The 25,575-nt window shown below is 48.5% G+C and overlaps 1 protein-coding gene across 1 annotated transcript; it reads left to right on the top strand.

Annotated features, from left to right (window-relative positions):
• golga7 (golgin A7) lies at positions 1 to 23,595 on the top strand. Its single transcript, XM_030371329.1, has 6 exons — positions 1 to 80; positions 2,105 to 2,230; positions 7,312 to 7,464; positions 13,513 to 13,614; positions 16,653 to 16,705; positions 22,538 to 23,595. The coding sequence occupies exons 1-5, from the start codon at positions 72 to 74 to the stop codon at positions 16,692 to 16,694; spliced, it is 432 nt and encodes a 143-aa protein (XP_030227189.1). The 5' UTR covers positions 1 to 71; the 3' UTR covers positions 16,695 to 16,705; positions 22,538 to 23,595.
• Positions 23,596 to 25,575: the final 1,980 nt, after the last annotated feature.

The following is a 25,575-nucleotide window of genomic DNA, read 5'->3' as shown; positions in this document are numbered from 1 at the left end:
CGCCGGACTGTCTTCAGAGCGGCACAGGCTAGCAGCTGCTACTAGCGGAAGATAAACAGAGTGCTGTCAACATGGCAGAGGTAAGACAAACACCCCCGAATATGACCATGTTATGCCTTTATCACACAAACTATCGTCCACAAATCAACTTTAACAACGAGTAGTTTATTTTGTAGTGCTTTAGTTCGGATGTTATGTCGGAGAATCGGCGCGACAGCGTTAGCCTCCGTTAGCTTCGCCTTAGCTTCGTCTGACGAGCCTCCGTTAATGTTTCTGTTTTTCTCCTTAAATTCATTCACGGCTCACATCCAGATCGCGTTGCAGATGTCACACTGTGGTGTCAGGGTTGAGTGATGAGGATTAGATGGGGGGACTGATAGGGCGACTGATGGATGAGCCTGTGTCCCGGGGACAGTAGGGCTCGGTCCCGGATGTTAGGATGAGACACAGATGGGTTAATACTGCATTAAAATAGTGAAGACATGTCGTGTAATACTGCATTAAAATAGTGAAGATACAAGGTTTAATACTGCATTCAAATAGTGAAGACACTTGGTTTAATACTGCATCTAAAAACTGATTCACAGTCTAATACTGCATTAAAATACTGAAGACACACCGTTTACTACTGCTTTAAAATACTGAAGATACATAGTTTAATGCTACATTGAAATACTGAAGATACATTGTTTAATGCACATTAAAAGGCTGAAGACATGTTGTTTAATACTGCGTTAAAATACAGAATACCCGGCGTCACGACGTGGTTTGCGTGGTTTCTCTTGACAGTTAGATACATGTTGGAGGGTTTGAGGTCTTGGCTTGCCGTTCTCATTCATTGAAACGAATCACCATTATGATTTGATTGTATTTTATTTGTAAGGATTCATACATAACGTCGTTGATATAAAGGAATGTGCCATCCACGATACGAAACAACTGGAATTCTGGATATCAAACTAGGGGGGGGAAATCGGTCATTTTTTATGTATGGTGATGAGGTGATCTATGGTCGTCATTAGGATATAGTTCAAATTAGTTGCATAGATCAGTGTGTGCAACTAATTTGAAACAGTACATCCGTACAGGATGTTGAATAAAGATATTACATTACATACAAATATCTTCTTCCTATGTGATAAGAATTGGCTTTGGCTGGTCGGCCTTGTGAAAGGATCAGTTGACATTGTTGAATATCCGATACAATATGGAGTGAAGTATAATATAATACATTTTAGTGTATGTGGTTTTGTTTTTGCAATCGTTGAATGACCTCTTCGTTTAATTTAGCTTGTATGTATGTCTCTTGTTTTTATTTTAAGAAAAAATTAAATTGACATGAATGTTGAGAACACAGAATCAAATAATACAAAGTGAAATAGACCTCAGGTTAAAAGTTATTGAGACATAATTTCCATGAAATGAGAGGGTAGCAGACAGTATTAAGTGGTATTAAACAGTTTATAATAATGCATCCAATCAATTCATCTTTATTGATTTATTGGATAATAGAAGGTAGGCAAATGAGGATATGAATTATAAGATGGTGTATTGTGTTGCATTGATTTATTATATTCAAAGTTGATGTGGACATAATGCACACCCCAACCCTCTTTGACAAAAGACGCCGTCTTTGAAAACAAAAAGGGAGGGTTGTCATATGAGGTCATCATCAGTCGCCGAATCAATGCATCAATCCAGATTAATGTACTCTGGTACCCAGGATTCATTGTAGTATAGCATAAGGGAACTCTGCTTTTTATAGGTCTTGCATTTATTACGTCTCTATGAGTCATCTGGGCAGCAGTCGGTGGGTAATGCAAATGACCCATCTGGGATCAATAACGATGATCTTATCTTAACGACGTTTCAAAAGTAATCACGAAAAGGTTTAGAGATTTCATCGCGAAAGAAGCCATGGAAAACCAAATCCCTCATGCCTTATGAGGTAACCGCTGGAGTGGCTGTGTCTGTTTAACGCTACCCACCTCTGAGGCTCCGCGTCTCCGCGCTCTGACTCCCATCGCCCCCCCCCCCCCCCCCTCCGGTAGCGTGTCATTGCAGGGCTGATTGAATCGGCTGTGCCTCCCCCTCTTATCTCCAGACACACAGCCTGCAGGACCTTGGGCAGCAGGCGGCTGTGGCTGCCAAGGTGTTCATCCAGAGAGACTACACCAACGGCACCGTGTGCCAGTTCCAGACCAAGTTCCCCTCCGAGCTGGAGACGCGGGTAAGGAAGCTGGTTTGGACCGCGCGTCAGGCGCTCGGTGGGCCAACACCTGAGTCGATCGAAGAAGAAGGGGCTTTTAGAGTTGGAGTATTATTTTATATTTTGCGTGGGATTTAAGGCCTTGGACTCCATTCCACCACATGCAGGATTTTCTTTTAAATCCAGTGCTTTTCTTAAAGCAAGTTGGAATGACCTACCCGAAGTGCATACACCATATGATATTTGAAAGTGAAATTCATACTAATTAATTTGAATGCGGGCTGCAATTGTTAGGATCTATCCCAAGCAATGCATTGTCAAGTCTCAAGGCTCAGAGGCTCAGTCTTAAATCAGCTGGGGAGTAACGTTTGATTTTCTCTGACCCAGAAGTCCTACTATGTTATAGCAGAACCTCTGATCCTGAAGTCCTGCTATGTTATAGCTAGGGGTGTAACGGTACACAAAAATCACGGTTCGGTACATACCTCGGTTTTTAAGTCACGGTACGGTACGGGCTTAGGCTGATAGACCTACATGCGCCGAAAACTGATCTCTACTGAACACAGCCTGCATGACGGTGAACTAGACACGTAAAAAATATAACTTCACACGGTGTGTCTCTTTACAATTTATTTGTTACCAGCATTCTTAGTGTTGATCAGCAGAGAAATAGTCCGCCAAAGACGTTGACGTCGCTTAGCAACCGAGGACGCTATTCACCACCGGAAGTTGTGAAGGCCCATGCAAGTCAACGGAGTTGTGTAATATGTAACGATAGTCATTTTCATTATTCGATATTCTACCTGACTCCGACTATCCGACTATTCGATGATCGTTGCCCACTGTGTACGTCTCATTTACGTACCGCGGTACACCTCTGTAACCGCTCCGAAGTGCCTGTACCGTGACGGTTCGGTACAAATACGTGTACCGGTACGCCCCTAGTTATTGCAAAACTCTTGATCCAGCAGTCCTACTGTGTTCTAGCAGAACTTCTGGGTGAGATGGCACAGAGCCTGGCCCGGAACCAGAAACTGCAAGGGGCAGAGTTAGGCCTTTTCCCCTGTTTTTGTTATGCAGAAATTCTACCAAAGAAAGTATCAAGCCACCTGTTAGTCGAACACAATCACAATGCATCACGCATGGCAGGAAGTTTGTCCTACACTGGGGAGTTGCAATATTTACATGTTTAAACTAGAGCTGTCAAGCGATTAAAATATTTAATCGTGATTAATCGCATTAATGTCATAGTTAACTCTAATTAATCGCGATTAATCGCAAATTATTCTATGCTAAATATCCCTTGATTTTTTGTCCCATAATTCTTCTCATTTTAATTATCTTATCAACATGGTGAAGTGCATCGGCTTGCCTTGTGCGAATTATTTTTTATTGATAACAACATTGGCATATACACTGATCAAAACAGGACGATACAAAAAAAGAGCCTATAGTGCAATTAAACGACTGCTTTGAACAAATGTAATTTGAACATAGCAGTCAGGCTACTGCTTCTTTGTTTTGAGCCAAAGAAAAAAAAAAAAAAAATTTTTTTATTTTTTTTATAGAAAATAATTGCGTTAATCGCGCGATAAAAAATTTAACGCCGTTAAATTTGGTTTGCGTTAACGCCGTTAATAACGCATTTAACTGACAGCTCTAGTTTAAACGTGTCTTTATTTTATCAATCTGAAAAAGGCAAAATACTTTGTCGCTAGGTGAGGCATAGAGACTGCTTCTGAACCCATATCTGAGCACCTCCACCTGGGCTACCACCAGGCCTGGCCTCTGATCCCATAGCCCAGCACACATGGGAGCGAGGGGCCCGCTGTCCTTAACTGAACCTGGGGCTGGTCTGGGCCCGGTTCCTGGGGCCCGCTCTGTTAACGATGGGGCTGGGGGTTGGAGGAGTGGAGGGGACTGCCCTGGGGAGGCAGCAGGCTCTGGGCCACGTTGGAGAGCGAGCCAGCTGAGCGCTGGAGAGAGAGAGAGAGAGGGGAGGAGGGGGGGGGGGGCGTGATGTAGTGGAGCAACGTATGCCCCAGGTCAGAGGGGTGGCCAGCCAGCACTTGGCGGACTTCACGCCACTTCCCTCTTGATGGGGTGGTCTCCGTCACACTCTGCTGTACCCATGTATGGATGCATTGCGCCCGGCGCACGCACGCACACGCACACGCACATGCACACACGTTGGTTTCAGCTGGGTGAACACCCAACAACCCAAGGGCTGCAATGCCCAGCCATCATAAAACCGTTTTTTATGATGACTGCAAGCGAAGTTGATCAACTATGCAGTGTCCTGCCAAGACGCTGTTGTTAGATTGTTTTTGTGGAAAGTTATTTATGGTATTTTTTGTGGCTATGCTTGTGATTCCAACATCTGACCTAATATCTTATTATATTGTTTTATACTCCTGCTATACTCCTGGCCTGCTAGAACACTGAGAAGGAGGCCGTGGATGGGCCAAACTGTTAATCTATTTAACATAAAAACTAACATACTAGGGGGGAAAAATGCAAAGTGAAGACAGGTGAAAAAGTTATTTAGTTTCTCTCGGCCTCTTCCAGCTTTTGCTATGCTCACTTCATTTCCCTGACTCTCGTTCCCATGTAGAGACGAATGACTCGTGACAGCCTAACGACAGCATAATTCATACTGTACTACCACATCATTTACACCAGCTCATTTAACCTAATGGATCGAGCCCTGGGAGGAAGACGTCTGAGGGGCCTGCTCATCCTTCCCTCAGCCCCGGCTCCAAAGAGCAGTGCTGGGCGAGCCCCAGGGACCTGCACACACGTAATGGGAACCGGCTCGGCCCATCAGACATGCTCCACATTATTTGCCTCCAAATTGAGGGGAAACGGAGCAGAACGAAGCGCCTCGACAGCGGGCACGGGACGCAGGGCCACGGACGACGGGCTGGGATTCAGCCGGGCTTCGGTCCTCCTCACAATCCAGGGGGATGGGGGGGGGGGGGGGGGGAGTTGGTGCAGTGGTGGGAACACGGTCGCCATGCTGGGGGAGATGGTGGCGCTTGCGGTCATTGTGGGGGTAGTGGTGGCGCTGGTGGGGGTTGAGATGGTTACGTTGGTGGTGGTGGTGGTGGTGTAGATCGAGGTGGAGGTCGTTGGGGATAGGGGTGGCACTGGTGAGGGTGGATGTTTTAAGCGATGGCGATAGAGGGTGATGGTGATGGAGGTCCTAGGGATGGGGTTGGTGGAGTGGGTTGTGAAGGAGGAGGTGGTGGTTTTGCTGGTGCGGGTGGAGATGGAGACAGTGACGGTGCTGGTGGTGATGGTGATGGGTGGAGTTGGTGGAGTTGCCGGTTTAGTGGCTGATGGCGGCGGTCTTGCTGAAAGTGCTTGATAACAGCGGCTAGTTGGCAGACAGTTCCTCTACATTCCTCTGAGCTTGGGATGTGGTCACGTGACCACCGAGCCTGGTCTCACATGTCACTGCAGCTGAAGGCGCAGCCAGCCTAGCCTGGATAGATATTGATTAAATGGTCTGGCATCAGCCGGTTATTTGAGAATATCCTTCTCAAATAAAAGTCGTTAAACGCATAAGTCTGCTGAAGTCGGCGAAATTCATAATAAAGTATTTTCTGGGTTGAGCAACAATAAGATTGTTGTTTCCTAGCATTCCTTCTGTCTCCTTTTGCTCTTTTTACTCTTATTCTCGCCCGTTTCTCTCTGGCCTTAACCCAGGACTGGATTGCTCTCAATCCCTCATCCCTCAAGACGGATGGTTTAAAAGCCATCAGTGTGCACCAGAGCCACCGGGAAACTCGGAGTGCTCTTCTGCATAAGCAGCGAGCCCATGCGTCAGACAACTGGCAACGGTTCGGGTTCACCGTTGGATGTTGGTTGTTTGAACCGACCCCGGGTGTTAAGATGAAACATGTGTGGAAATCTGGGCTGAGCGTCCAAATTATTAAAGTACCACGGGGGAAAATACGGTTTGTTCTCTGTCTGAAAAAATTACAGGGGGGAAAGGCTGCCAGCTCATTTATCTCGTAATTATTGAATCCGAGAATCTCTGCAGTTATTTGGGCGGGGCGGAGTACCTTCCCTTTGGATTTATTTTCTGCGTTTGATTGATTGGAGGGTGAACGGCCCTTTGAAGTTCGACCCCAGTGTTGGGTTTAGAAATGTCTTGGGACCCTAAATGTTGACACTGTTACAACCGCCTCTGCGCACATTGTTTTAACTCTGCAGTCCTTGTCAACGTCCCAAGGAAGTAGTTAGCAGTAGATTTTCCGATACCATTTTTTTTTTCCCCTTCCGTTACCATTCTGGTTCCTGAACTTGAGAATCGGCTGATACAGAGTATATACCGATACAGAATCTAGCATTGCAACTGCTTATAGCACTGTTTCTTATTGGGTTCTCTTAAGAAGAATCTAGCATTGCAACTGCTAATAGCACTGTTTCTTATTGGGTTCTCTTAAGAAGAATCTAGCATTGCAACTGCTAATAGCACTGTTTCTTATTGGGTTCTCTTAAGAAGAATCTAGCATTGCAACTGCTAATAGCACTGTTTCTTAAAGGGTTCTCTTAAGAAGACAGCAATGTATAGTCGGTTCACTTGCTGTCGACAATATTATTTTTCAGACCAAGATTGTTTACTTTTATAATTTAATTATGATAATACATTTACTTTACTTAAGCGTGAGCATCCATGTTTTTCCGACTTGGTAGCTCGGACGCACGTAGGTCGTAGGTGACGAGATTCTTACTCGGACTTTCCACTCCGACCGCTAACGAACGCAGCATGCCACCGTAGTGTTTGTGATATTCTTTGACTTTGCCCCTTCCTGTAAATAAGCTCAGATCGGGGCTTTCAAGTGCGTACTCGCCAATACCCGATTCGAATTTATGGTAAAATAGTACTTATGGTAAAAACGATTAATTACTTTGACTTTTTTTTTCTTAAACTGAGGCACGCAGCAGAATGGGAGACGTGTCATATTTTGCCTTAGTTAATCTTTTTCTTTTTTTTTTTAAATACAATCCAAACTTATAAAGAAGTTGTTTTTTTTGGGGCAAATCGCCCAGCCCCAGTGCGAGTCCTCATGTGTGGGGTGTTGTGGTTCCAGATCGACAAGACGCAGTTCGAGGAGACGGTACGCACGCTGAACAACCTCTACGCCGAGGCGGAGAAGCTGGGGGGGCAGTCGTACCTGGAGGGTTGTCTGGCCTGCCTCACCGCCTACACAGTGTTCCTCTGCATGGAGACCCACTACGAGAAGGTAGGCCCCCCACCCCCCTCAGACACACTGTGTTCCTCTTCATGGAGACCCACTAGAGAAGGTAAGCCCCCCCTCAAACACACTGTGTCCCTCTGCCTGGAGACCCACTAGAGAAGGTAGGCCCCCCTCACTCCTCTCAGACACACTGTGTTCCTCTTCATGGAGACCCATTAGAGAAGGTAGGCCCCCTCACTCCCCTCAGACACACTGTGTTCCTCTTCATGGAGACCCATTAGAGAAGGTAGGCCCCCTCACTCCCCTCAGACACACTGTGTTCCTCTTCAGGGAGACCCACTAGAGAAGGTAGGCCCCCCTCACTCCTCTCAGACACACTGTGTTCCTCTTCATGGAGACCCATTAGAGAAGGTAGGCCCCCTCACTCCCCTCAGACACACTGTGTTCCTCTTCATGGAGACCCACTAGAGAAGGTAGGCCCCCCCTCAGACACAGTGTGTTCCTCTTCATGGAGACCCACTAGAGAAGGTAGGCTCCCCTCACTCCTCTCAGACACACTGTGTTCCTCTTCATGGAGACCCACTAGAGAAGGTAGGCCCCCTCACTCCCCTCAGACACACTGTGTTCCTCTTCATGGAGACCCATTAGAGAAGGTAGGCCCCCTCACTCCCCTCAGACACACTGTGTTCCTCTTCATGGAGACCCATTAGAGAAGGTAGGCCCCCCCTCAGACACACTGTGTTCCTCTTCATGGAGACCCATTAGAGAAGGTAGGCCCCCCCTCAGACACACTGTGTTCCTCTTCATGGAGACCCACTACGAGAAGGTAGGCCCCCTCACTCCTCTCAGACACACTGTGTTCCTCTTCATGGAGACCCACTAGAGAAGGTAGGCCCCCTCACTCCTCTCAGACACACTGTGTTCCTCTTCATGGAGACCCACTAGAGAAGGTAGGCCCCCCACCCCCCTCAGACACACTGTGTTCCTCTTCATGGAGACCCACTAGAGAAGGTAGGCCCCCTCACTCCCCTCAGACACACTGTGTTCCTCTTCATGGAGACCCATTAGAGAAGGTAGGCCCCCCCTCAGACACACTGTGTTCCTCTTCATGGAGACCCACTACAGAAGGTAGGCCCCCTCACTCCCCTCAGACACACTGTGTTCCTCTTCATGGAGACCCACTACAGAAGGTAGGCCCCCCCTCAGACACACTGTGTTCCTCTTCATGGAGACCCACTACAGTAGGTAGGCCCCCCACCCCCCTCAGACACGCCCTGTTCTGTCGTTCAGCACTGTAATCTGGACCCCTTCATCCACACCGAGCCAAACCAGAAGCATCCTTCCTTCATCCTCCATCCATCATTATGGCAACGTTAGGAGATGAGACACACACAGGGACACTAGTATACCATGTATAACTGGTGGACCTTGAGACACTGGTATACAATGTATAACTGGTGGACCTTGAGACACTGGTATACCATGTATAACTGGTGGACCATGAGACACTGGTATACAATGTATAACTGGTGGACCTTGAGACACTGGTATACCATGTATAACTGGTGGACCAGGAGACACTAGTATAACTGGTATACCATGTATAACTGGTGGACCATGAGACACTGGTATACCATGTCTAACTGGTGGACCATGTATAACTGGTGGACCAGGAGACACTGGTATACCATGTATAACTGGTGGATCATTAACACTAGTTTACCTTGTATAACTGGTTGACCATGAGACACCAGTATACCATGTATAACTGGTGGACCATGAGACACTAGTATAACTGGTATACCATGTATAACTGGTGGATCATTAACACTAGTTTACCATGTATAACTGGTGGACCATGAGACACCAGTATACCATGTATAACTGGTGGACCATGAGACACTAGTATACCATGTATAACTGGTGGACCAGGAGACACCAGTATAACTGGTATACCATGTATAACTGGTGGCCCATGAGACACTGGTATACCATGTATAACTGGTGGACCATTAACACTAGTTTACCTTGTATAACTGGTTGACCATGAGACACCAGTATACCATGTATAACTGGTGGACCATGAGACACTAGTATAACTGGTATACCATGCATAACTGGTGGATCATTAACACTAGTTTACCATGTATAACTGGTGGACCATGAGAAACCAGTATACCATGTATAACTGGTGGACCATGAGACACTAGTATAACTGGTATACCATGTATAACTGGTGGACCAGGAGACACCAGTATAACTGGTATACCATGTATAACTGGTGGCCCATGAGACACTGGTATACCATGTATAACTGGTGGACCATTAACACCAGTATACCATGTATAACTGGTGGACCAGGAGACACTAGTTTACCTTGTCTGTTGTACCACGTTCAACAGATGGGACCAGGGGTTCTTTAGAGCTAAACCTAGAATTGGTTCTAGATTTATTATTATTTTAATTGAGCTCTGTTTATCTCAAATGAAAGAACACAACAGAGACAAACGGTGCTTTGAGACAAACAATCCATAAGCCATGGTTCAGCATATAAAAACTAGTTGGCAGTAATATTGTGACCTCAATCAGCATGTATCGCATATAGCAAAACTCACAGCAGCCTACATGGAGTCTATGGACGTTGAGGTTCGAACCAGGTCGTACAAGGTCAGCAGGGTCAGGATAGCTGCTTTCAGTTCAGTTCAATCCATCATCACCAGTCGACATGCTGCAATAACAGAACATTTGTCTAAACAAAACATTTCCATGAACCTTGAGCAATTGCTCCGAAAGGTGAGTTTACATTTCGCAGATGCAGATAGCGATCTCTCATCTCTGTTGCTCTTCCTTTGTCTTGTTTGTGGTCTCCAACTCATGCACGTCCACACCTGAACATGATTTCATGGCCGGAGACCTGCCAACTGGTTTATATTCTGAACCATTGCGTAGGAATATTTTGTCTCAAAGCACAGTTTGTCTACAAAAACAAGCAAACGACATCCGCCTCTGTTGGGCGCTTTCATTTGAGATAAACAAAATATTGAAAGAATTGTCTTGGTTATGCTACAAATACCCTGAGACAATTCTAGGTTAAGCTCAAGAAAACTGCTGGTTGTATCTGTTGACCATTGGTACACCAATTATGCATGGTATACTAATATACCTGGTAAACTAATATACATGGTACACTTATATACCTGGTACACAAATACACATGGTACACTAATATTCCTGGTACACTAATATACCTGGCACAATTATAATCCTGGTACACTAATTTTCCTGATGCACTCATATACATGTTACACTAATATACGTGGTACAACAATATTCCTGGTACACCAATATACCTGCTGCACTAATATACCTGGTACACTGGGAGGTATGGCACAGTGAAGACCACAGAGTGTGGAGATCACTGGAGCGGAGTGGAGAACCTGGAGTCAAGTAGATGTGAGAAAGCACGAGGCTGTAAATCAACACGTTTTACAGGCTCTCTAAACCCGTACAAAAAGCCCTGATTTATACGCATCTGAAGTTTACCGTTGGCCCCTTTTGGCCCATCCACGCGGCGCACATGATTCAGTGCACAGGTGTGATGGTCCTGACGTATGGATTTGTACTTTTATCGACGTCAGTAAAGGTAAACGATGTGTGTCGTGATTCCTGACCTCTGCTGGCGTTGTCTCCCAGAACCATAGACGTGTCTCCTCCTGGTCGCCGTGAAGCAGATGGGTCGGACTGAACCTGCTTAACTCTTTCAGCTATTGGACGGCCATCAATGTATTTGATTATAGTAGTATACTAGATTTTATTTGGACATGGACATGACAATGTCATTGGACGAACCAGATGCATTTTTTACAGTGTATTAGCATAAATGCTAGTTTACAACACCTGTCCACATTACATTTACATTTAGGGCATTTAGCAGAAGCTTTTATCCAAAGCGACTTATTATAAGTGCATTTGTCAGAAGAAGAGAAACAACAATCGCTAGGTTAACCCATTCCCCGTGTGAAAAAAAACTTGCTTAAGTTAGAAGCTACACAATGCTAAGTGCTATTTTGAAGTGCAAGGATGGACAAAATACAATAAGTGCCTAGATGAAGTGCCAGGATGTACAACATACAAAAGGTGTGTACGTTATGAGCCAGGGCGTACCACAAACAATAAGTGCATGATGTAGGTTGTGCTGGATATAGGTGTTTGCTGTAGGTTGATAAGGTAAAGTAAGTAGGAGACTACTGGTAGTGCTCCATGTGTGGCTTACAGCACGGGGCCACGGTCTATGGGATGTGAGTTTAGTATCCGTCCTGTCCTTGCTGTAAGCCCTCGTCTTCCATTATGAAACTGTGTGGAAAGAGTTTCTCAGGGAGGAATTGCGAAGGGGTAGGTAATCTATCCTTATGGAAACTCTGTTGGCTCCGGAGGACTGCCAAGAGACTTTATTAGCCAACTACAAGACATTGAAAGGAGAGCGCTGGAATGCATTCTCCTGTGTTGGGCCCGGCGTGCATTCCTCTGGACGGTCCGCGAGCGGGCCAGGCTGGACCCTCTGCAGCGAGCAGGGGAAGGCTGAGCTATGGTGCAGCAGAAATCCTGAGTTTGAATGGTCTGACAGGCAGCTGGTTTGGCAGGCCGGTGGAACATAGCACTTACTTGAGTGTACTGCTTGTGTCAGTAGCGTCTCTGTGGAGTCGACCCAATCCAAAAGCTGTGCTGCCATATCGACTTGGCTGTTTAAAAATCAAACGGTTGCCCAGCGTTGATTACATTAACCCGAATGGTGAAACAAGGACACGCTTGGTATGTACGTTTGTATCATAGATTGATGAATATAGCAGTGATTTATAACTGGTCTTTAAGTTGTCCAAGAGACCTGGCGGTAGCTTGTTTTGAATGTGATGATGATTTAACACCATGAGCGCCTGGATTCAGAACAAACTGCATTCTTACCGTTTTAACATCTTTCTGATCAATTGATCTTCACTGATTGAGGAGATAAGTTTTGCATTCCAGTACAAAAGGACTAATGGATAACATATGCAGCCTTTCTCTTTTCCGATGATGGTTATCTGGCCTGGCATTGTTCTGTTATCCACATCTATAATCGTGTTTAGGTCCAACTGTAATTCACATATCACACTCTCAATGTCTTAAACACGGAGGTTCACTCAAGTCAAAACAAGGCAGGCATTTAAAGGATGAGTTAATAACCTTTAATGCGCTGCCAGGCCCATTTGCAGGCCGCCACGGCTTGAAAGTAAGATGAGCTTTAGTTTAAATGGGAATCCAGTCGGTACTTGCCTGCGTCCGTTCCCTCGCATGCCTACGTTCCCCGTTTACGTGATGACATTAACGTGAAGGCCTGTGACTCACTTGTTCAGAGTTCACCTAGGCTCTGCATAGCCAACACCTCACTCACCCCCTCCCACCACTATTACCAATTTATTGTCTGTTGTACGTCCTGGCACTTAAAATAGTAGTTGGCATTGTGTAGCATCTTACCCTAGCTATCTTAGTTGTATACGTGGAATTGGTTAACCTAGGGATTGTTAGTGCTTGGCACTTGGTTCTATTAACTTCCTTACTTTACTGACAGGGATATATTGTCGTTCCTCCTTCATCTGACAAATGTACTAATTGTAAGTCACTTTGGATAAACGTGTCGGCTAAATGCCCTAAGTGTTAATGTAAATGTAATGTGAGTTCTCACATAATTGACGTTTTGGTGAACGTTTGGTGAAGTCAGCAAGCAAATACTTGTCTTTTATCACGTCCGCTCGCGTGTGCTCTCTACAACGTGAACCTGTCCAGCCGTTTATCCGCGAGCCATGAATGAAATGCTGTCAGTCGGAACAGGACACTTAACCAAAACAACAAGTGGTTTAATATCTTTGGCCTTGTGTGTGGGAGCGAGGGACGGGCTGGAAAATACGAGCGCAGAGCAAAAGTTAGGAATCACCCATTCAGCTTCCTGTCATGTCTGCTATTAGTTGTATCCCCGTGTGGGTTTGTGCAGAGTCAGTATCCATGGGAAATGAAATGATATTAAGAGCAAACGTTTCTCTTCCCGGTCCTCGCCTGCAGGTCCTGAAGAAGATTGCCAAGTACATCCAGGAGCAGAACGACAAGATCTACGCCCCGCGAGGCCTGCTGCTCACGGACCCCATCGAGAGAGGACTGCGAGTTGTATCCTTCCATCCTCAGGACACAAAGCCCTGGTCCTCGTGCTGTTGTTGCTGTGGTTGTGGGGGCTGCTGTTGTTCGTCCTTCACTCGTTGCAGCTGCTTCCGAGGACACTTGCTCTCAATCAAGGTTATGGGTTCAAGGTGGGGGAGAAGGTTGCTGGGGTTTGGATCGGGTTAGTTCTGGGGGGGGGGAACTGGATACATTGGAGGAGCAGGATTCTGTGCTTCTGTAGTATCTTCTGAATCTGATGGACTTGGAAGTGAAAGAACACGTACTGCAAAAGAAGTAAGCTACAAGCGTCCATGTCTGTAATTGGAGGCTAAATGATGAAAGGGCTAAAGGGCTGATTATGGTTCCGCCTCGAGCCAACGCAAGGAGGTTTACGGACCCATTACGGCCTTGCGTCCACCGCAAGGGCGTGACGTGCGCCTCCCAACAATTGTAACTTTCCTTCGAGGCGATGAAGCAGCAAGGGCTGTGATTGGTCCGATCACTAAGACCCAAAACAGAAACTAAAACCGGTTCACGACTGCGTCGAAGCGTCTGGGTGGTCCTTGCGTTGCGTTGACGTGGAACCATAATCAGCCCTTAAAACGTACCACTCGACCATCCTCGTGGTAACGGAGAGAGTGACGTGAGGAAAGGTGCACCTCTCGCCTCTCCCCTTTCCTCCTCCCCCTCTCCCCGTATATGAGACCGGAGATCTGCAGGGATTTATGATGACGTTTATAGCAGAAGAATTCCCCAAACCAAGGGCAGGTAGACATGGAGAACTCTTGGGTTGAGCCAGAACAAAGAGAGGAGAGGAAATTCAGAATTCTGCAAAACGTTTTTGAGTCGTTTTTCTGGACCAATCAAATGGATTTTAGAGGGATCATTTTGATTGATCCACACAATCTAAAATCCTTTTTCCCGTCACTAATCAGAGCCGGGAAAGGGAAATCTGTCCTAAATACGACACAGGAAGGAAAAACTCTGGGTTTACCCACTGAGCCTGCAAGAAAATTTGATATTTAGCTAATTCTCAAACACACACACTCACCCCCCTGGAGCTAGTAAAATGGGCAGCCGTGTCAGAACAGTGCTCACAGGAAAACCAGGCGGTAATGAAGGGAACCGCAGTAATAACACGTTATAAAAGTAGTGTGTGTGTGTGTGTGTGTGTGTGTGTGTGTCTCTCGGGGGTACAGTGGGGGTTGAGGGTGTTGAGTTGCCACTGGGCAGACAATAAGGTCCTATGGAACGCAGAGTTTGGCTAAAACTGTAGGCAGCTGAGCCCCCCCCATCTCCCCGTGTCACGTCACTGTCAGCTCCTGTGCTGATTATTACATGGGGCGGCATCGGGCTCAGGAGGTAGAGCGTGTCGGCTGGTAACCTGGGGGGACTAGTTCGATCCCCGGCTCCTCCTAGCTGGGTGTCGAGATGTCCCTGAGCAAGACGCCTCACCCTGACTGCTCCTGACGAGTTGGCTGTCGCCTTGCGTGGCTGACACCGCCGTCTGTGTTTGGATGTGTGCATGCATGGTTGAATGTTTGACAACCTTGTAAAGTGCTTTGAGTGGCCACAGGTTAGAAAAGTGACATAAATGCAGCCAATTTACCTTGCACTGGTTTGATAGGGGAGCTGGATTTACAAGCATTGTTAAAGCTTTGGACTCTAAATCTATTTCTTATCCACTCTGACCAGAGGTCTGTTCTTCGACCCGGAAGGTCATATATTGGTGGAGTCCAAAAGGCTTCATTTATGATCTTAAAGTAACCATCTGGTTATTATTTGAATAAAGATTATTCATAAAACTATAGATACTGTATACTATTTCAGATCTTAAAGAAATAGCATTACCTTTTTTAATGCGCTTCGCTGATAGGATTGACCCTTATACCGTTTAGAACACCGTTTTGATCCCTTTTAACAAAGTGAAAAAAATGGCAGGTGAGGTATTCATGGGCACATGGACAGGACTCACAGGAGTCCTTCACTCGAAGACTTAAAAAAACTACTTCAAACCTCAGCTGATTAAAACCTTCGAGCGCAGCAGAAGGTTTCTCATAACTCATAATGTTGGTCATTTTAAGAAGCCCAATTAAAGTCCATCCAAAGATGAGGCAGACCCCCCTAGCTGAAGACCAGTATATCAAGCAGACCTTTATGAGACATACCATCGTCCCCACTGCAGATGTTAAGTGTGAACCGGCCCAGTAAGGGATGCCTGACAAACCAGTAGAAAGTACACTCAAAAAAGCTCTGGTAAACCGTGTTGAACGCTTCCCAAACCACGGCTTTAACGACAAAACAAAGTATTTTAATGATTGGCCTGAATCACAGAACGCCCCCATAATCACATTTGAAGAGCGGCGATGTTCCTGTTAACGGATCAAACCTACGACTTAAGGAAGGCTTAAGAGAGGCCTCAGCAGGCCTCCTAGGACGAAACAACAAAGTGGTTCATATTCAAGCTTGCAGATCTCTTCCGTTTGCGAGTTGACTCACACAGGATGAAGCGTTTATGGACTAAAATGATTCCAGGGAACACGGATTTAATCCTAACCAGGATCCGTGGCTCACCGCTCCGAGCCAGGAGGAAGGAGCGAGGAGGAAGGAGCGTGGAGGCGGGAGGCAGGCCCTGCTTCCAGTGACCTTCCCCCCCCGGACCTTATCTCCATCCAACATCTTCAGGGATGTTTGGAGAAGGCGGAACGTGGTCCATCCATCTCGCTCCGCTCTCTCGAGCCTGCCCGAGGACCGCTGAAGTGTTGTGTATTTTCATACTTCGTTTTCCATCAGTACAGGGTTTTGCGTCGGTGCCAAACGGTACACGCTGTGATTGAGGCCAAACGAAGGAGGCGGTGATAAATGCAATCTGTAGACGATCCGAGAAGAAAAACAAGACTCCACGCTTGACCAAGTTAAACAAAACTATTACCGTGATACAACATGACACGGCATTCTTTATGCGTGTTCTTGGGTGGTTTTGTGTGGGGGGGGGAAATATATCGAACCCTGTTTTAAATCATGTTCCCTAACGAGAGGCTATCCAGATCGAGGTCACTCTCTTTGAAGACCGCAGCCTGGGCAGATAGAGCCAGCCATGGTGAGTGATGTTTGTGTGTTTGTTGAAAGGCTGCTGGAACTGTTTTACTTTCACCTTGAATCCCCTCCTGCCTCGTCATGTCTAGAGTTAAATATTCAGCAGTAGAGATGTTCTTATAAACTCTATTGCTGTTTATTGAAACGTGGTTCTGGTTCAGGATTGAGAGCTCTGTCCGCCAGCCAGCCTTCCCATCTCCACTCCCGTGGACCTTCAGGAGACCTGCATGCTTTGGGCCGTGCCCCTGTTTTCATTGGAGACCGCAGACCACCGAGTGCTCTAACGAACGCTCTGGGATGCAGCCTCCTCTCTAGGGAGCAGAAGTTGTATGATGTATTCATCCCTTCCCAGGGACAAGGGTTTAGCTCACGGACACTCTTCTCTTGTTTGACTTGACTGTCGAGGGTTAGGATGAACTGTTGATCGACCGCCGACTGTCTCTCATGGATCCGTCTGTCCGTCAGTCGTCCGCTTGGATTTGAATCCCAGAGCATCATGTACCGCAACGTCAAGTCTTCTCACCTCCAACCTGGTCACATGGCTCCCACCTGGGGAACACAGTGATGCTAAGCCACCAAGATACACCCTCCCCAACCATCCTGCCTCCCTCCCCAAACCATTTACTCAACCCTCCATCATCCTCCCAGTTAATCCCTCCATCCGTCCACCCCCCCCGAGCAAATCATCAGTGCTCTCTCCCATCCATCCATACACCAACCCACTCCATCAACCAAGAAAACACTCAGCCGCCAACTCCCATCACGAGTCGCCAACATGGCTCTGCTCTCTGCCTGGTTGTTTTACACCGCTGAGCTGTGGAGAGGCCAACTGACAACTGATGATTATTAGGCGAATACCTCGGGCTTTAGAGGGATGCAGAACAGCAGTTTAGGCAGAATTACACTTCTGCGCAGAATTCCCTCCGTAGGTATGCGGTCAGTGTCCACGCTGGTGCTTTCATTCCTGGATCCGTTTCAGGGATTCTGTGGTCGGCCCCTTTTAAAGGTTTTCCAGTCACTAATTCAGTGACATCTGGGGATCTTCACATTGTGAGAACGAAGTGTCGGGTGAGTTTATCGACGATCTGGGCCGTGTTGTTTTCATTGGCGCCAAAGTGAATCGTAAAATGGAGCAGGAACATCGGGTTCTCGGATTCACCCTGGTGTGTAGGACCATTCTGGAGCGGTTAAACACACCACTGTAGCCACCATTGTGAGCCACGCAGGTAAACCAGACCTCAACGGTGACAGACCTGAAACCGGTCCGCTCCATTGCTTTGACGACTGCGGAGGTCTTCAACTAAAGGCCTCGGACTCCTTGAGATGGACTCTCGTGTTCAGAACCGCCTTTGGTGTTCGGTTTATGTTTAAGGGTTAGGTTTTAGGGTTTGGTTTTAGAATGAGGGTTTGGTTTTAGGGTTAAGTTTGGGGTGGGATTTAGTGTTTGGTTTTAGGGTTTAGTGTTTGGTTTTAGGGTAAGGGTTTGGGGTTAGGTTTTAGGGTTTGGTTTTAGGGTTAGGTTTGGTTTTAGGGTTAGGTCTGGGGTGGGTTTTAGCGTTTGGTTTTAGGGTTCAGTGTTTGGTTTTAGGATTAGGGTAAGGGTTTGGTGTTCGGTTTATGTTTAAGGGTTAGGTTTTAGGGTTTGGTTTTAGAATGAGGGTTTGGTTTTAGGGTTAGGTTTGGGGTGGGTTTTAGGGTTTGGTTTCAGGGTTAGGTTTGGTTTTAGGGTTAGGTCTGGGGTGGGTTTTAGCGTTTGGTTTTAGGGTTAAGTGTTTGGTTTTAGGATTAGGGTAAGGGTTTGGTGTTCGGTTTATGTTTAAGGGTAGGGTTTTAGCGTTTGGTTTTAGGGTTAAGTGTTTGGTTTTAGGATTAGGGTAAGGGTTTGGTGTTAGGTTTACGTTTAAGGGTTAGGTTTTAGGGTTTGGTTTCAGGGTTAGGTTTGGTTTTAGAGTCAGGTCTGGGGTGGGTTTTAGCGTTTGGTTTTAGGGTTAAGTGTTTGGTTTTAGGATTAGGGTAAGGGTTTGGTGTTCGGTTTATGTTTAAGGGTTAGGTTTTAGGGTTTGGTTTTAGAATGAGGGTTTGGTTTTAGGGTTAGATCTGGGGTGGGTTTTAGCGTTTGGTTTCAGGGATAGGTTTGGTTTTAGGGTTAGGTCTGGGGTGGGTTTTAGCATATGGTTTTAGGGTTAAGTGTTTGGTTTTAGGATTAGGGTAAGCGTTTGGTGTTCGGTTTATGTTTAAGGGTAGGGTTTTAGCGTTTGGTTTTAGGGTTAAGTGTTTGGTTTTAGGATTAGGGTAAGGGTTTGGTGTTAGGTTTACGTTTAAGGGTTAGGTTTTAGGGTTTGGTTTCAGGGTTAGGTTTGGTTTTAGAGTTAGGTCTGGGGTGGGTTTTAGCGTTTGGTATAGGGTTAAGTGTTTGGTTTTAGGATTAGTGTAAGGGTTTGGTGTTCGGTTTATGTTTAAGGGTTAGGTTTTAGGGTTTGGTTTTAGAATGAGGGTTTGGTTTTAGGGTTAGGTCTGGGGTGGGTTTTAGCGTTTGGTTTTAGGGTTAAGTGTTTGGTTTTAGGATTAGGGTAAGGGTTTGGTGTTAGGTTTACGTTTAAGGGTTAGGTTTTAGGAGTTGGTTTCAGGGTGAGAGACTTATGTTAAGGTGAGGGCCAGGGTGACCTCAGAGAGAGAGAGCGGCCCCAGGACGCGGGGCTTGGGGTCTGTGTTCTGGACCAGGGTGACCTCAGAGAGAGAGCGGCCCCAGGACGCGGGGCTTGGGGTCTGTGTTCTGGACCAGGGTGACCTCAGAGAGAGAGCGGCCCCAGGACGCGGGGCTTGGGGTCTGTGTTCTGGATCAGGGTGACCTCAGAGAGAGAGCGGCCCCAGGACGCGGGGCTTGGGGTCTGTGTTCTGGACCAGGGTGACCTCAGAGAGAGAGCGGCCCCAGGACGCGGGGCTTGGGGTCTGTGTTCTGGACCAGGGTGACCTCAGAGAGAGAGAGCGGCCCCAGGACGCGGGGCTTGGGGTCTGTGTTCTGGACCAGGGTGACCTCAGAGAGAGAGCGGCCCCAGGACGCGGGGCTTGGGGTCTGTGTTCTGGACCGATCGTCCTCCTCGGTCGAAACGGAGCGCAGAGCACCTCGTCACACGGAGGGGAGGAATGTAAACCGGGAGTCTTTTATAAGCAGCTGTTGAGAGAGGAGCAGTCGAGCGTTGACATGGCCACCGCAGCGGAGGTGGAGGGGGGGGACCACCGCGGGCCAACAGAGACCATATTCACTGATACAGGCCATCAATCTCCATCTTAGGCCTCTCAGTCCGCCTGCAGCCTCAATGCTCCCTCCCTGCCTCTCCCCTTTACTCTCCTCCTATCCTCTTGTCCTCTTCCCTCACCTCTCCTCCTGTCCCCTCCCCTAGACTGTCCTCCCGTCCCCTTCTCCCCTCCCCTCCCCTAGCCTCTCCCCTACCCTCCCCTTCTCTCCCCTCCTCTCCCCTAGTCTCCCCTCCCCTCCCCTAGCCTCTCCCCTACCCTCCCCTTCTCTCCCCTCCTCTCCCCTAGTCTCCCCTCCTCTCCCCTAGTCTCTCCTCCTCTCCCCTCCTCTCCTCTAGTCTCTCCTCCTCTCCCCTAGTCTCCCCTAGTCTCTCCTCCTCTCCCCTGGTCTCTCCTCTCCCCTGGTCTCTCCTCTCCCCTAGTCTCTCCTCCTCTCCCCTCCTCTCTTCCCTAGTCTCCTCTTCTCTCCCCTAGTCTCCCCTCCTCTCCCCTAGTCTCCCCTCCTCTCCCCTAGTCACCCCTCCTCTCTCAGTCTCACCTCCTCTCCCGAAGTCTCCCCTCCTCTCCCAAAGTCTCTCCTCATCTCCCCTCCTCTCCCCTAGTCTCCCCTCCTCTCCTCTAGTCTCTCCTCCTCACCTCTCCTCTCCTCTAGTCTCTCCTCCTCTCCTCTAGTCTCTTCTCCTCTCCCCTAGTCTCCCCTCCCCTCCCCTAGTCTCCCCTCCCCTCCCCTAGTCTCCCCTCCCCTCCCCTAGTCTCCCCTCCTCTCCCCTAGTCTCTCCTCCTCTCCCCTAGTCTCCCCTCCTCTCCCCTAGTCTCCCCTCCCCTCCCCTAGTCTCTTCTCCTCTCCCCTAGTCTCTCCTCCTCTCCCCTAGTCTCTCCTCCTCTCCCCTAGTCTCTCCTCCTCTCCCCTAGTCTCCCCTCCCCTCCCCTAGTCTCTCCTCCTCTCCCCTAGTCTCCCCTCCTCTCCCCTAGTCTCCCCTCCTCTCTGTCTCACCTCCTCTCCCCTAGTCTCCCCTCCTCTCTCAGTCTCCCCTCCTCTCCCAAAGTCTCTCCTCCTCATCCCTCCTCTCCTCTAGTCTCTCCTCCTCTCCCCTAGTCTCCCCTCCTCTCCCCTAGTCTCTCCTCCCCTCCCCTAGTCTCCCCTCCTCTCCCCTAGTCTCCCCTCCTCTCCCCTAGTCTCCCCTCCCCTAGTCTCCCCTCCCCTCCCCTAGTCTCTCCTCCTCTCCCCTAGTCTCCCCTCCTCTCCCCTAGTCTCTCCTCCTCTCCCCTAGTCTCCCCTCCTCTCCCCTAGTCTCTCCTCCTCTCCCCTAGTCTCCCCTCCTCTCCCCTAGTCTCCCCTCCCCTCCCCTAGTCTCTCCTCCTCTCCCCTAGTCTCCCCTCCTCTCCCCTAGTCTCTCCTCCTCTCCCCTAGTCTCCCCTCCTCTCCCCTAGTCTCCCCTCCTCTCCCCTAGTCTCTCCTCCTCTCCCCTAGTCTCTCCTCCTCTCCTAGTCTCCCCTCCTCTCCCCTAGTCTCCCCTCCTCTCCCCTAGTCTCCCCTCCTCCCCCCTAGTCTCTCCTCCTCTCCCCTCCTCTCCCCTCCTCTCCCCTAGTCTCTCCTCCTCTCCCCTAGTCTCCCCTCCTCTCCCCTAGTCTCCCCTCCTCTCCCCTAGTCTCTCCTCCTCTCCCCTAGTCTCCCCTCCTCTCCCCTAGTCTCCCCTAGTCTCTCCTCCTCTCCCCTAGTCTCCCTCCTCTCCCCTCCCCTCCCCTAGTCTCTCCTCCTCTCCCCTAGTCTCTCCTCCTCTCCCCTAGTCTCTCCTCCTCTCCCCTAGTCTCTCCTCCCCTCCCCTCCTCCTCCCTCGCCCAGGCCCTATGGCGGCCCCCCGCCCCTCACCTGGCTCTGGGCCACCTTGGACCCCGAGTCGTCCGGGGGGGTCCCTGGGTTCAGTGGGGGGGGGGGGGGGGGGTCCCAGGCAGAAGGCCGGCCGACACTGATGGATCTGCTTCTGGTGGGTCGGCGTCTGCTCCAACCCCACTGAGGTCCTCAGGGCCCACTGAACGAGTCATTTAGTGGAAGGCCGAGCCAACTGTCCCCGTCCCCCCGTCCCCCGTCCCCTCCCCGCTGGAACACACACACACACACACACACACACCTGGAACCCGGGCCTCCCAGCTCCAGAGCGACCTGCTGCGTGACCCGCCTCACAAACCGGTCCTGCACAACCTCAGCCGACGGCTGCAGCCGGCTGGTTGGAGAGGATGTTCAGCGCTTTGGGAGACTCGCTCGACAGGACAATATTTCACCACTGAGTGCTGTCTGATGGCCGCACTGCAGAGCTAGGTGTGGAGGACGCTGTACAGACCGGGGCGCTGCTATCCTGATTATACCTGGGGATGTACCTGGGGATGTACCTGGGGATGTACCTGGGGATATCAGAAAAGTGTCTGTCTGTCTGTCTGTCTGCCTCTGAACGTAGGGTTAATGTTTCCCGGGTGAAGGCAGTGTGTGTTTTGTAGAGTGAGAGGCCTCGTGCTGGGTGGCGGTCCCACCAGGCCAGGCTGCGCTCCAACACTCACACTAACGCTCTCTCCCTCCGTCCTGCAGGAACCCAGCGGGCGGGGAGCGCGTGTTTCTGGGGACCCGCTTCACACACACACACTTCTGGTGGCTTGTGAGGACTTTGTCGAAACACCACCCCGGACGACACCACCACCAAAACCACCGACACTCTTTACAACTGCGTACCAACAATCTGCTCCCCATGAACTAACGATCTGACTCGTATGTATGTACAGTATGATTATCGACCCTCTCCATGTATTTGCTACTCGTGTATTAACTTAAGTCTTCTACTTTCCTCGGCCCGTGCAGAGATTTGTTCTCCTCGTTAGAGAGGAGAGTGCGGCCTTCCTTGTGCGTGACGTAACCCTTCGTTCATCCTCGTTCCACGGCTGGTTTTATACTCTCTTCGGTAGCGTGCCGTGCGTGTTGTTGTCGTGACTACGGTGCGGTCCCGCCCTACTTCCTGTTCCGCCCTACCTCCTGTCCGTGATGCATGCTCCTCCTTCTTATATCTGCAGCACCTCCCACCCCCCCCCCCCCCCCCAGCGACGGTGAATGTTGCCTTTGTGGTGCCCGGGCCGCGGTGCTGTGGGGGGGGTCCAGAGACCCTAGTCGTAGGTTTCTGTGTGCGGTGGGGGTCGTGGTGTGGCTCAGTGTCTCCTTCGTGGTTGAAGGGCTTTAGGGTATGGTGACCTGATAACGAGGGGTCGTGTCCTAATGTACGGCTGGATCTACCGGGGAAACCGGGAATTTTGATTGTGGTCCGAGGACCGAAGGTTCAGTATAAACTTTATTTACAGGACAAAATGCACAGACAGAACTTTCCTCTGACGTTTCATGTTATTTATATCCTAATGCTAAGGCTCTAATGTAAATCGTTCTACTTTTTAATTTTTGTATTTTTTTTATGTTGATTTTTCGTCCTTAAATAATTGGCTTAATAATTTAGTTGGATATATTAATTATTATTATTGATACTTTTTATTCTGATGTACGCCAATTCATTGATTTAAGCATTTTGTTTTTTTTGGTAATTTCTTTTTCAAATGCAACGGTTTTTCTTAATCCCACAATTGTATGGTAATAAAAAAATAAGAAGATTTTAACTCATGCTGTCTCCTCTCACTCACTAACCGTAGCCTACTCACTCACAACACCAACCTGAAGCAGCGCTCCCCCCGGCATCAGTCACCGTGATTTAGCGACCCCACCGTCCAAACAAACGCTCCCGCTCCCCTCCTCGCTTCGACTTGTTGCTGCTGCGATATTTCCTTCCTGTCCCGGCGGGGAGTAATGTTCTGGAAGCCATCGCTCCAAATCCAACAAGCTGCGGCAGTTCCTCACGGTGAGTAACGGGCGGGAGGGGTCAAGCGGAGCCCTGCGGCCGGCTGGTGGGGGAACTGTCCGAGAGCAAGGCAGGCGAACAATCCGTCGGCTGGAGGAGTTCTGGGGGCGCTGGAGTCACAGCTGGACTTGATTAATTCTGCCTTCAGAACCGAAAAAGAAAATCGTGTTTTTATATTTTTTATCACGGATGTTCTGCGAGGGGCTGTTGTTTGTCAAGACGACGTTGGACATCGTTTACGACGACAGCGGCTGTTTAGACGGACCTACAGCCAGGAGACATAACTTAAACCTGGGGTCAGGGTTTAGAACAAGCAACAAAGTTATCCACCATCACTTCATTCTTTTAGCCACAGGACAGAAAGAAAGCAGATTCATCTGTTGACGTTCCCCATCCTTTTCCTATAAATACAATAGATGTATATCTCTCCTATGGGGGGTGAGCCTGAGACATCTTGTCTAGGAGCTTGAAGTATCCCTAATCTCTCTCTCTCTCTCTCTCACACACACGCACACTCAACACACACACCACGACCAGCACAGCAGCGCAGTTGGTGGTCCCTGAAACAAGGACATCCATATAGGGAGTGTTTCTGTGGCAGAAAGAGCAGGTGATGGCGGCTGTCTGACTGTTTCTTATGTTTACGACTGCCTGCTTAAAGACCCTTGATACAGTTTCAGAACCTCAGGGTAATCTGTCAAATAAACTCCCAGCGACTCCCAAACTCCCTGTCTTGGGTGCAGGGGCGGTGCAAGGCAGCTAGGGGGCGCCTGGCTACTGTTTGATAAAGGGTTGCTGTTTCCGATTTTGGTTAGGTTTCAGGGTTTGGTCTTTGGTTCTAGTGTTTGATAAAGGTTTACGGTTTCCTATTTGGGTTAGGTTCCAGGGTTTGGTCTTTGGTTCTAGTGTTTCATAAAGGGTTGCGGTTTCCTATTTGGGTTAGGTTTCAGGGTTTGGTCTTTGGTTCTAGTGTTTGATAAATGGTTACGGTTGCCTACTTGGGTTAGGTTTCAGGGTTTGATCTTTTGTTCTAGTGTTTAAGGGTTACGGTTTCCTATCTGGGTTAGGTTTCAGGGTTTGGCCTTTGGTTCTAGTGTTTGATAAAGGGTTATGATTTCCTACTTGGGTTAGGTTTCAGGGTTTGATCTTTGGTTCTAGTGTTTGATAAAGGGTTATGGTTTCCTACTTGGATTAGGTTTCAGGGTTTGATCTTTGGTTCTAGTGTTTGATAAAGGGTTATGATTTCCTACTTGGGTTAGGTTTCAGGGTTTGATCTTTGGTTCTAGTGTTTGATAAAGGGTTATGGTTTCCTACTTGGGTTAGAGTTTTGTTCAAGGGTTGGGCTGGGTTTTTAGGGTTTGGTTTCATGGTTGGGGATATGTTTTAGGGTGAGCATTTGTTTTTAGTGTTTAGTTTGGGTTTTAGGATTAGGGTTTGGTGTTGGGTCTATGTTTAAGGGTAAGGGTTTAGTGTTAGGTTTACGTTTAAGGGCTAGGTTTTAGGGTGAGGGTTTGGTTAGGGTTAGGAACAGGGTGACCTCGTAAAGGGAACAGGGACTTGGGGTCCCCTTGGGGTCTGTGTTCATAAGAACGACCTGGGACGGGGTAACAGCACTTCAGACGGCGTTCAGGCCTGTGCCCCAGGATGTCTCATGAGGGTCATTATACTCAAGAAAGACCACAAGATTTAATTTAAGATAAAAAAAAAGCTTTTTTGGCAGAATAGCATGTTTTAA

Source organism: Gadus morhua, chromosome 11, assembly GCF_902167405.1.
Source record: "Gadus morhua chromosome 11, gadMor3.0, whole genome shotgun sequence".
Classification (NCBI taxonomy): Eukaryota; Metazoa; Chordata; class Actinopteri; order Gadiformes; family Gadidae; genus Gadus; species Gadus morhua.
Note: the sequence above shows the minus strand (reverse complement) of the source record. Positions and strands in the feature narration are given on the sequence as shown.